Source organism: Heloderma suspectum, chromosome 4 (genome assembly GCF_057233095.1).
Source record: "Heloderma suspectum isolate Gila_16-S chromosome 4, 16-S_ref, whole genome shotgun sequence".
In the NCBI taxonomy this organism is placed as follows: domain Eukaryota; kingdom Metazoa; phylum Chordata; class Lepidosauria; order Squamata; family Helodermatidae; genus Heloderma; species Heloderma suspectum.
This window is the reverse complement of record NC_139461.1, coordinates 261109321-261121529: the sequence shown is the minus strand read 5'-3', so window position 1 is coordinate 261121529 and position 12209 is coordinate 261109321. Positions and strand designations below refer to the sequence as shown.

General features: G+C 43.1%; 1 protein-coding gene across 11 annotated transcripts in view; it reads left to right on the top strand.

The window, feature by feature from the left end:
- The first annotated feature begins 251 nt into the window (after positions 1-251).
- Positions 252-12209, top strand: part of PHTF1 (putative homeodomain transcription factor 1) — a 75797-nt gene continuing 63839 nt past the window's right edge. For 4 of the 11 annotated variants that reach the window (XR_014790670.1, XM_084853479.1, XM_084853485.1 and 1 more), the window contains exons 1-6: positions 252-401; positions 2197-2272; positions 2924-2980; positions 6242-6311; positions 8063-8221; positions 11937-12102. Coding sequence is in view for 9 of the 11 variants with exons in the window: in XM_084853479.1 (XP_084709605.1) it covers positions 2228-2272; positions 2924-2980; positions 6242-6311; positions 8063-8221; positions 11937-12102 (497 nt within the window). In the remaining 2 variants the exon portion in view is untranslated. Of the gene's footprint in view, positions 402-1206; positions 1300-2196; positions 2273-2923; positions 2981-6241; positions 6312-8062; positions 8222-11936; positions 12103-12209 lie in introns of all 11 variants that reach the window. The other 7 variants (XM_084853488.1, XM_084853480.1, XM_084853486.1 and 4 more) reach the window with 4 other exon arrangements.

The window sequence follows — 12209 nt, the reverse complement described above, 5'->3', positions numbered from 1 at the left end:
CTTGAACGATCGTTCCCACGGCAGCTCCCTTCTTCCTACCCTTGCTTGCTGGTGCCAGCCCCACTAGGCCAAAGCGCTGCTTCACCGGAAGAGCCTCATCTCCCCCTTTGCGTTAATAACGTCAGTAGCCTCGGCGCGGGGCCCTCTTCTACGCCCGCTTGCGTCTTAAGGCTCGGCGCTCGACTGCTGCTGCCTACTTCCCACTTACCTTAAGAGTTGCGTTGAAAGATCACTGGATGCAGCGCTTGGCTGGTGCTGTCTGCCGCAACAGGGATGGTTCAGGCAGATGCAGTCGAGAGCCCGCTCCCCGATCCGGGAGCTTGGTCTCCCCTCCAACTTCCCCGCGTTTCCATGGTAACAGTAAGAAGCTTTGAGCGGTGGAGGTCAGGGGCTGGGTCTCGGTGAGTTTGTGGGATAGGTAGGGAGACGGGCGGTTGCGGGAGGGCTGGTGGGGAGGCGATGGGGTAAAGGGTGAGGGGCGGGGGGGATAGGGTGGGCAGTAGGAGGGATGAAGGTTGAGGAGGAAGACTGCTGATCGTGGCAGTATGTGAGAAGGGAGGTGTGAGATGGGGCGCGCGTGGCCGAGTAGGGTGAGGATTGGGGCGCGGGTGGGGGACCGTGAGTGGGCAAGAGGATTGGCGAAAGTTAAGGGCCAACCTGAACGCCTCAAAGCATTGAGTCAGGAATGCCCCAAAGAAAAGTCTGAGGGCAGGCGTGGCATGGGAGCATCCTTGCGCCACTACTTGATTCTTCATAAAAGTTTTCTTTCACTTTTTAAAAATACACGGAATGGTACACAACTATGATAATAAAAGCAAGCCATACATCGCCTATCCAACAGAAAAAATAACAGCTAGAGATGTGAAGGGCCGGAAAAATCAGGGGAAAACCCCCCAGTTCCCCCCCCCCCGGGCTATTTTTGTTTTTTTTTTCTTCTGAAAAATGGCACAGCTTTGGATTATGAAACATTTTCCTTTAGAATTTAAGACAAGGTCTTTATATACTGTTACCAAGCGTTTACTCCCCCTCCCCGATTTCTAAAAACTATGTAATAATACTTTTATAGACAGACTAGAGATGTAAAATGTCTGGGAATAATGAAGCCATGGGGAAAATGTTTTTTAATGGTCTCTGTAAGATTCTCAGCATAGTTATTTCCCCCATTTCTTATTAAAATTATTGATCCAAGGTATCTTTTACTGACAGACATTTTGGGATGCTCCAAGTCATGCTGCGTTTCCCAACATGTGAATAGAGTCACCATATCATAATATGGAAGACAACATACATTCTTGACAGGTTGGGTTTTGTTCTAAAGAGTCCTGTGTTTCTGGACTTGTCTTCTTCTGCCTCCAGTTCTTCCTGCTTCTTCTGGCTTCTAGAATGATTCACATGTTTCAGGGACTGCTTTGAAGTTCCCTTTTGTTGTTGTTCAGTCATTAAGTCGTGTCCGACTCTTCGTGACCCCATGGACCATAGCATGCCAGGCCTTCCTGTTGGTCAGACATAAACTAGGAACTATGTTATGAAATATGTTGTGTATAACTTGGTTTGCTCATAAAATTATCATGTTTGGTATATTCCATTTATAGTATAGTTTATTCAAACAATAACCAACTGAGTTCACTTTTTAATATTTTCAAATATAATGATTATTTTATGAGCAGACTAAGTTATACATAATATAACTTTAGGAACATAAAGGCTGCTTTAAATGCCTAAAGCAGCCTTCCTCAACCTGGTGCCCTACAGATGTTTTGGGCTGCAATGGCCAGCATTTCTGACCATTGCCCATCTTGCCCAAGGCTGATAGGAGCTGAAATCCAAAATATCTGGAGGGCACCAGGTTGGAGAAAGCTGTCCTAAAGCAACAAAGTGACCTTAAATCTGTCAAGAGGGATAAAAAAAAGGTAAATATTGCTTATTTTTTCATTTCCCCCCAAATTTCTGGGCGGGCGGGCGGGCGGGGGGGGTTTCAGAAAAAAACCTGGGAAAAAATAATCTCCGTTTCATTTTGGCTGATTGTTCTTAGAAATGTAAAATTTCAGAAAAACTGTGTTTTTTCCCCCCCGGCTTCAAAATTTCCAGAAATTTTACATCTCCAAGGACAGCCATCCAAAATGAAACTAAGATTGCTCTCTCTTGATATGTACCTAAGATTTCAGGATTGATGCTGTTCTCTTTATTTTTATACAGATAGTTTTGTTATTGATGTCTGAGATACCAGATGGCCTCAAATGATGAAGATGCTATTGCTTGGTACCAAAAGAAGGTTGGTCTTGGAGCTTGTTGAGCCCAGTAAATGTCATCCTTTAAGACTTAATTGGATGCATGTGGTCTCTGGGCTCTGTTGGCTGTAATTAAAACTATACCATAGTTTTTCTTGAAACAGGTTATATAGAAATTTTATATTGTTTATTACATGGTACTGCAAAGTAGCATTTCTTGTTTTTGTTGCTACTTCTACAAGTTACAATAGGTGGTTTCTGTGCTTCAGTCTCGCTTTCTGTAATATGGGTGTATAGCACATGCACTCCAAGTTGGGTGTGTGAGAATTGTTATGCTGCAAGTACAAAGTATAGTTATGTATATTTTTTGCTTAATGATAAATGGTACAATCTAGTTTCCCTTGAGTCTTGCAGCATTTCCTATGACTATAAAATACTTAAACATTTTGGAGACATCTCACTTCCTACATTAGTAATATATTGAAATGTCTGTAATCTGTGTGTGTGGGGGGGGCTCAATTGATCCTTTTTATGTGTGTACTCTTAAATAGAAGTGTCCTGGGAAATAATTTGGTGAACACCTCAATGTTAGTTTTGACTGTATTGTCAATATTTTGGATTTGGAGACAGGAGTAGTATATGGGAAGTAGGTTAGTTTCCCAAAGACTGTTTTAAATATAAAAGCTCTTTTTCAGATTGGAGCCTATGATCAGCAGATATGGGAAAAGTCTATAGAACAGACTGAGATGAAGGTAAATATTGCTTTTGCAAATTATTTTGGTAAACTCACTGATTCTTTGTTTTATGGGTCTGGAAAGAATTGAAAATGTGTTGTACTTTGACAAGTAGAATTGCATGTGAAATAAGTATGCTCGTAATTTTTATTTATTTATTTATTTAATTTATTAATCGCCCATCTGGCTGGTCTCCCATCCACTCTGGGCGATGTACAGCAATAAAAACAGTTTATACAATAAAATTCAACATTAAATTGAACGTAATTCACATTTCTAAAATTACCCTAGTCCACCCCAAATGCCTGCCTGAACAACCACGTTTTTAATGCATGGCGGAAGCTCATTAAAGAGAGGGCATGGCGGAGTTCCCTAGGGAGGGAGTTCCACAGAGTGGGGGCCATCACAGAGAAGGCCCTCTCCCTCGTCCTCACCAGCCTAGCTGTCCTGGCTGATGGGACAGAGAGAAGGCCATCCGAGGCTGATCTTGTTGAGCGGCCTATCTGGTGTTGCTGGAGGGTTTTAAAGGACAAAACTAACACCTTGAATTTGGCCTGGAAAACAACTGGTAGCCAGTGCAACTCCTTCAGCACTGGAGTGATGTGATCTCGCCGGCGGCTGCCTTTAATCAGGCGAGCCGCTGCGTTCTGTACCAGCTGCAGCTTCTGAACTGTCTTCATGGGTAACCCCACGTAGAGCACATTACAGTAGTCTAAACGAGAGGAGACCAGGGCATGTACTACCGATGGGAGCAGATGGTCGGGAAGGTAGGGGTGCAGCCACCGTATCAGATGGAGTTGGTACAGCGCTGTCTGGCTCACAGCCGACACCTGAGCCTCCATGGACAGCTGGGAGTCTAAGATGACCCCCAAGCTGCAGACCTGGTCTTTCAAGGGTAACTGTACCCCATTCAACACTAGGTCAACATCCCCCAACCTCCTCTTGTCTCCCACCAAAAGTACCTCGGTCTTGTCAGGGTTCAGCTTCAGCTTGTTCCTCCCCATCCAGCCACTCACCGTCTCCAGACATTTGGAAAGGAATTCTATGGCCAACCTTGGTGAAGATTTGAACGAGAGGTAGAGCTGCGTGTCATCTGCATACTGATGACACCGCACCCCAAACCTCCTGATGATAGCCCCCAGCGGCTTCACATAGATGTTAAATAGCATCGGGGAGAGGATGGAACTCTGTGGCACCCCACAAGTGAGTGGCCATGGGTCCAAAACCTCCTCTCCCGGTGCTACCCTCTGGTACCTGCCGGAGAGGAAGGACTGGAACCACCGTAATATGGTGTCTCCAATGCCCAACTCCTCCAGGCGGTCCAGGAGGATACCGTGGTCAACGGTATCAAAAGCTGCTGAGAGGTCGAGGAGAACAAGGAAGGAGCATTCACCCCTATCCAGAGCCCTCCTCATATCATCCACCAAGGCTGTTTCTGTCCCATGCCCAGGCCTGAAGCCCGACTGAAATGAATCTAGATAATCAGCTTCTTCCAAGTGTGCCTTCATCTGCATCGCCACCACCCGCTCAATCACCTTGCCCAAAAAAGGCAGATTCGAGACTGGGTGAAAGTTGTTCAGAACTTGGGGATCCAAGGAGGGCTTTTTTAAGAGCAGTCTTATCACTGCCTCCTTGAGGGCTGATGGCATCACTCCCTCCTCAAGGGAGGCGTTCACCGCCTTGATCCCCTCATCCAGCCTCTCTCTGCAGCATAAGGATTAAGTTGGATGTGATATTTCTACTTAGAGTTGCCCTGATCTGATCCAAGGACTACTTATTTCTCTGAGAGATCATCTACAGAAAATTTCAACTCTATTAACAGGGAGTTGCTCTTTGGACCCGAAAATCCAAATTATTTTCCATGAATATTCATATTATCTGCCTGCAGTTATTTTGCAAATCAACTGTATTTACATAACATGAATGACTTTTTAATATTATAATGTCAACTCTAGGGGCTGTAGACAATGCTAGCCACTCCACTGATGGAAGATGTCCACTAGCGGAACAGTGGTGGCAATTTTCAGTTATGCCCCCCCCCCCCCAGACCTCCTCTGGAGAGTTGGGGGAACCTCCGGAGCAGATTTGATGGGTGCATGTTAGGCTGCAGGATGGAGGGTGGAATCATAAAAAATGCCCCTTTCCCATTTCACTGGTGGATGTCTTCACTCAGAGGAGTGGCCAGCACTGGATGCAAACCCAGGTTTAATGCAGTGTTGGAATTTTGTAGGTAGGTTCTGGATGGTGGGCATATTAGACAGAAGGAACAGTAGTTTGTAAAGCAAGCTAGGATTGAATGATTGTAGGGGTAGAGGAAACAGGAAACAGTGCAAATTACAAAAGCCCCATGTCTGATTTGAGAATCTCACCCAGACTTTCTCATGTAAGAATACCTTTAAGTACACACTTCGCTCACATTTTCACATTTCTATATATAAAAGAAAGAGAGCTTTAAAAAGCTGGTGTATTTGAAAAGAAAATGAAAGCTTCTCTGAATGGATGCTTGGAATACATATAACCATAGTGCAGAGGTGGAGAACCGCTTTTGCCCTGAGAGCAGATTCTAGTTTGGAGAAGCTCTTAGGTGCGTTCCAGTGATGGGCAGGGCCAAAAGTAAAAGTGTGTGTGTGTGTGTGTAAAAATCCAGATTGTGCCCCCCCCCCCATTCCATTGTTACTGATTTATAGTAGGAAGCATGTCTACTCAGAAATAAGCATGAGCAGCATGTCTAATCACAAATAAGCAGGGCAAGCCTTGGCCTGTCTACTCAGAAGTTAGCAGGACCGAATCACTTAGCTGCACTTTCAAATAGTATCCCAAATATCAAGCCTGTGCATGTCTACTCAAGAGTAAGCATGAGGATCATGTCTCCTCAGAAGTAAGCAGAACAAGCGTGTTCAGGACAAGGTTGAGAAGGAAGCAGGACTGAATCACTCAGCAGTTTTCCCCTCTCTACCCCCCAGGGAGCTGATTGGAGATAAGGAGCCTTTCTCAGTGCTAAGCAGGGAAAAGCACTAATCTCTGATCAGCTTCTGATGGGAGATAAGAGCTTTCCCCTCTGTAGCAGAATGGGAAGGGCCAGGGAAAGAAGGTGCTGGACTGGATGGGGAACCTTTGTGGGCCTTATGGGCCAGAGGTTCCCCATCCCTGTGCTAGGATATGAGTGAATAACAGTAAACCAGTCTGTTCCTGTGATTAGAACAGGGAACATCCAAGGAGACAGCCTATTATATTCACCACAAAATCTACTCTACTCATTCTTTATGATTAAATTTGTAGGGCTTCAAAAACAAACCCAAAAAGAAAGGCCACATACAGCCTGACCTGATAGATGTTGATTTAATCAGAGGTAGGTACTGTTTGAACAACTGCATTTGTATCTGGTGAGTCATGTTATCTGTGTAAAACAGCCCTGTTTTATATGGGTCTGTGAGGGCAGGTAATTATATCTGTTGTGTAAGTATGATATTTAGTACAGTTTTTATTTTATTTATCCAGAAATTTCAACCACACACCTTTTGGACCCTCAGGGCAGTTTATGCTAATTATCCAACAATAAAACAAAAGAGCTAGTAAGGAATATCCGGGGTGGGGTGGGGCAATAATAAAATCTCCATACATTCCAAAAGTTTGGTAAAGTAAAAATGTTTTTGCTGTTCATTGGAAAATCAATAGGGCTGGGACCAGTTGTGCTTTTGGGGGGCGGGAGTGGGAAAGGGAGTCCTTCAAGTAACCTGGTTCAAAACCATTTAGGGATTTATAGTTAATAACCAGCATTTTACATTGGGCCCAGAAATGAATTGGCAGCCAGTGCAGATTTCACAAAACTGGAGTGATATACTCCAACAATCAAACATCAGATTATGTTCTGGCTGCTGCATTTTGCACCAGCTGAAGTCCAAGGGCAGCCCCATGTACAATGCATTAAGGTAATCTAATGTGACCAAAGCATGAGTAATGGTGGCCAGATATGCTTTGTCCAAGAAATGACACAGCTGGTGCACTAGTCAAAAGTGCTCCTAGCCGCAGCGGCTACCAGACAACCTAGCAGCAAAGCTGGGTCCAGAAATACACCCAAACTGCAAATCTGCTCCTTCAAGTTGAGTATAGTCCCATCCAGAAGAGACTGAACACCTAATTCCAACTTTATTTTCCTACTGACCAACAATACCTCTGTCTTGCATGGATTACGTCTCAGCCTGTGTGTGTGAGAGAGCGAGAGCGCGCGTGTGCGAGAGTGCTGGGTGAAATCAGCATATTGATGGCGTCCAACCCGAAATCCCTGGACAATCTCTCTCAGTGGATTCATGTAGATGTTGAATAGCATGGTGAACAAGATGGAATCCTGCAATACACCATAGGCCAAGGGGTCAAACCACAGTCCTCCAGCACCATCTTCTGGAACCACTACTCTAGATAGGATCAGAGCCACAATAGTACCTCCTAAAACAGCTCCCTGCAGCCTGAAAGCTTTTTAGATGTCATTGTCTATGTTATGAATTATTTCAAAGGCTAAGAGCCAAAATGGACCTAAGACAGCCAAAGGTAGGACTAAATTTGTTAAAAAGGCCAAGTTACATGGAGATGAAGAGCTCTCCTTGCATGGTTGTGAAGCAGTGTGATGAGTGAGATACTTCATTCAATTTTATGTGATGTATATTTCTTAGGCCTGGTGTAACTCCCCTGTCTGGGCTATACCACTTCAGACTGCAGATGGGGGCTCAAATGATTGAATGCTGTTCTGTACATCCCCCTCCCCCTGCATATCGAAACATAACAGTGCAATCCTATGCATTCTACTCAGAAGTACATCCCATTGAGTTCAGTGGGACTTGCTCCTAGGTAAGTGTGGACAGGATTGCAGCCTATATTTCAGACAGACGTTTAGCCTTTTCCCTTTTTTTGTATGAAGGTACATTCAATCATGTCAGCTCCCCCTTTGCTATCACACAGACTAGGCCTGATAGCAAAGTTTGTTGACATTTTTCCATGATCATATTTTTAAAGGTAGTTTGGGCTTGAGTAGTGAAGAAGTCATGACAAATGGATTTCTCCTAATTCCCAGCTGAACTGCCTATGCTCATCATGCATATTTCCTAGGTTCCACATTTGCCAAAGCTAAACCTGAAATCCCTTGGACATCTCTTACAAGGAAGGGGCTTGTGCGGGTTGTGCTCTTCCCATTGTTCAGCCGTTGGTGGATACAAGTGACCTCCTGGCGTATTTTTACATGGCTGTTAGTTCTCTACCTCCTACAAGGTGAGTAGGGGCACAGATTATGCTGGAATCACTTGAAGAGAAAACCAAGGTGACTTATTTTAGGGTTGTCTAACTAATCTGATGAATGACATCCATCAGATTTGATGAACCAGCTCCAGATGCAGAGTCTGACTGTCTTGTGCCATGACCCAGAAGTCAGGATGAGTCCCACATAAATCACTCTTAGCTTTTGCTGCTTGGTGGTGTGTCTCTTTCATGACATCTTTTAAAAGAAGTTATTTTGAGAGACAACCTGCTCCTGTAGCTCATTTTCAGTGACTAGGACCTGGTGGAAACTAGCAGTCCACGGTTCCTCTCTGCTCCCCTTAAGCTTGCTTTCCAGCACTCTCTCCCTATTCCCTTCATGTCTCTCCTCCGGTTTAGTTTCTTTTCACGTGCTCAATTTCCTTTCACTTTCCTCTTTGTCAAGAGGAGGCATGCTGGTGAATGTGCCATGCCAGGGTGTGAGCTTTCTTTTTTTTTAAAGCAAGTCCCTAACACTTGTAGAATGAGTGACATGAAGCAAAATGTGCAGGCGCCATTCCAACCCATCATTTTGTGGGAAATGAGCCTGCTCCCACCTTTCAGTGTTTTTAGGCAGTAACTCACTCAGCTATGTTTGACATTTGGAGAAATCATGCTGTAGAGAAAAAGCTAGAGTCGTACAGGCACCCATCTGGAGAAGGGAATTCCTGGATCATTCTTAAGCTAATTTTTGTACCTTTAACAGCTACGCAGCAGGCAGGAATTAACAGGTTAAGCCTATTCTAATATGGAAATACAGTTATGGGCAAAGCTTTACCTGTTGGCACTCTGTCAGACATCTTAGTATATGTGTGTGGCCCCTGATTGATTTGTTCTGTGGGTCAATGGCCCTCTGTAAAAAAAAAGAGGTTCCCACTATGCCTTATACTTAAAGCAGAGAGGTCCAAATGGGGATATGAAGTCACCTGATCTGGTCACAATCTTCTCCACTGTGATGAGATGTATTGTATATCTATTTAAATTATAATAATTTGACACATGCCCATTTTAATATAACAGTTTAACATAATTAACATATGCAGTTTTTAGGCAAGATTGTATCCCCTTTTGTGGGTGGGATGGAAGACCCAATCAGTATACTGGGCCCATAAAATCCTGCTGGTATGTATGTTTTCCATCATTATCCAACTTTAAAAGGGATCTGATCCAATGAGTGGTGATGGTGATGGAGGCAACAATTGGATATGGTGGTAGTCACGTCATTGATTTATGTACCTTATGACCATAGAAATCATTGTACATAAACCACATCAGCTCTATTATGTGGAGTGGACAGCTGTGCTTCTGGATGGATTTTAACTCATTGTTACCTGACCTTCATCTTCTATTCAGGTTTTGTAAAAGCTTTTTTAAATGAGGGACATGCTAGTAATTTTGTTGGAAATTATCAATGCAGTACCAATCAGGGTAAGAACTAGGACTTGGAAAGAATCCCTGCATTCAGTTGGGAATCCTTTTCTGAATATTGCCTTTGATTAGCTTTTCTTTGTGCCTGGCTCAACTGCTTTCAGGATTTCCATTGACAAACTGTAAACAAAGCTTCAAACTGCTTATTCCAACTACACGAGGTTAACTTAAGCAAACGCTTCTTAGGAGAGCTTGTTATCAGGCATTATGGTTTAGCCTTAAATAACACATTACTTTTGTATTATATATTTGAGACTTAATTGATGGAATCTAAACTTTGGGAGACACAAAGAACTAGTTTTGTATCACTTCCAAGGAGTTCGGATCAGATCCCCCCAGTTTGGCTCCATATAAAATGTGGACAGCGACCGTTCTTGTAAATGTTTTAATTGTCAGGTCCTTCATATGACCATCTTCTGCCAGAGGAAAGGCTGTGAACTGCATGGACGTTTTAAAAAGTTACTAATATAAGTGTATCTTTTTTTGCTCTTTCTAAGAAAAATATTTATTAAATAGGACTCTCCACTATTTCAAACTCTTCACATGTTGTGGCCATCCATGGACTATTTATGTCTGTTTGGTCACTTATTAAACTTTATTTTTTTGTATGATTTCTTTAAATTGATGTTTTGTTTTAATATTACTGTAAACTGCTTTGAGAGCTTGCCTTTACTTGAACCAGCAAGAAAAGGTGCTAGAAGGCATCCTTGATGTACACTGTGACAGAAGGAATTTCATTTAACAAATAACCACTGATCCTAAACATGACTCCCAAATTTACATTGGGTGTAGAATTTTTTTAACACAAAAGCAGAAGTCTATATTAGTATAAAATAGTTTGGCCCACAAGTGGTCTTTGTCCATTGTCAAAGGCTGTGGTTAGATCAACAAATGTCCAATAGAGATGTGCTATTTCAGTTTACCTGGATATTTTGTAATTAGGTGACACAGTGTGAAGCACTGATTAATAGTCCCCATTTGGAATTTGAATGGTTTCTCTACTCAAAATCTATGGAAAATTTTGCTTCTAAATACAGAAACTAGTCAGTACTTTCAAAGCCCTACTTTATCTTTGCCCTTCTGAGGACCTTGAGGGCCTCCTGGACTCTGGTTCTGAATATTCTCAGTCCTACTACCATTCAGAAGATTCAGTACAGCAGGAAGGACAAAATGACAGCTAAACCCTAAACTGTGATGAGGTATCAAATCTGCTACACCTAGATGGTAGGAGGGAGATGGAATTACAATTGAACTGTATTCACTCTACCCCTTTCCTCTTGGAAAGTAATCACTGATCTGCCTTGTAGATGCATTCATATTTAGTTGGCTACAGAGTGAAGTTGGGAGAAAAGATTCTGTAGATCACTAGATTTTGGCCTCTACTGTTTGTGTCTGTGCATTTGTGTGTGTGTGTGTGTAAAAACTACCTTCTGCACTGAGCTTTGGTTAAAACAAACCCTTTAGTGAATCCTAAACAGCTGCTTTAATGGAGAATTATACCTAGCTTCTCTTCATAAGAAAACTGGATTGAGATGGAAATTCATCTGGCTAGTTGGAGCGGACCTTTTTTAGGCCACATTCAAGTGACTGCATGTCTGTCTTCTCTTCCTTAAATATGTTGACAGCCCAGATGGGAAAAATACAAATGAGAATAGTACTGGCTGCAGATTTTGAGGGACTTCAGCAAGATCCCCTCACAGGTCTCCCCTGTTCCTTGCACTATTACCCACTCATACTCTTGCTCTGAGGCCAGTCCCCACTCCCACCTAAATAAGCAGAGAAGACTGCCAAATAAGCAGGCAGTGGTTATTTCTTCTCACTTAGTGTTGCCACACACTCCCAGAAAGGGCAAGTTAGTGGGCAGAAATGAGGAAGAGGAACAGCTGGATCTGGGGGTTCTGGTGGCCATCAACAGGTCTCCTGTTGAGACATGGGTCTCAACAACTGCTTGACTATGCTGTTATCTGATGCTAGCCTAGACATTTTTGAGGGAAAGGAGGTTGATGGCCTGCATTTGGTCTGGCATTAACCTTCAACCTATGAGAAATCCATCTAACTCCATCTTCCCCCATAAGTATTACACAGGGGAAAAACAGAGCCAAGGCTGCATAGGCCGACCTTAGTGCCTTGTGACATCAGCTGCTAATTACACTAATCACCTCTTCTCATCTTTGTATTTGCATGATTATTTCCCCCAGCAATTATATTCATATTACTAAAACAAAACTCCTGCTAGACAACTGATATACTCTTTTGTTTTCAGTTGTAGCAATTGTATTGTACTCCATGTTACCAGTTGTGAGCGCAAGTGAAATTCTCGGACCATTGTGCCTTATGCTACTGATGGGGACTGTACACTGTCAAATAGTGTCTACTCAGTTAACTAAGACCTCAGGAATTGATGGAAGCAATATTGGCCGGAGAAGGAGGTGAGAAAAAAATGCAAGTAACTTCTGGCAGGAGCAAGCTTCCCTATTTTTAGGTACTTGTTGAAATTGGTGCTTTTAGGTGCTTGTTTAAGTGTATTGTTGTGTAT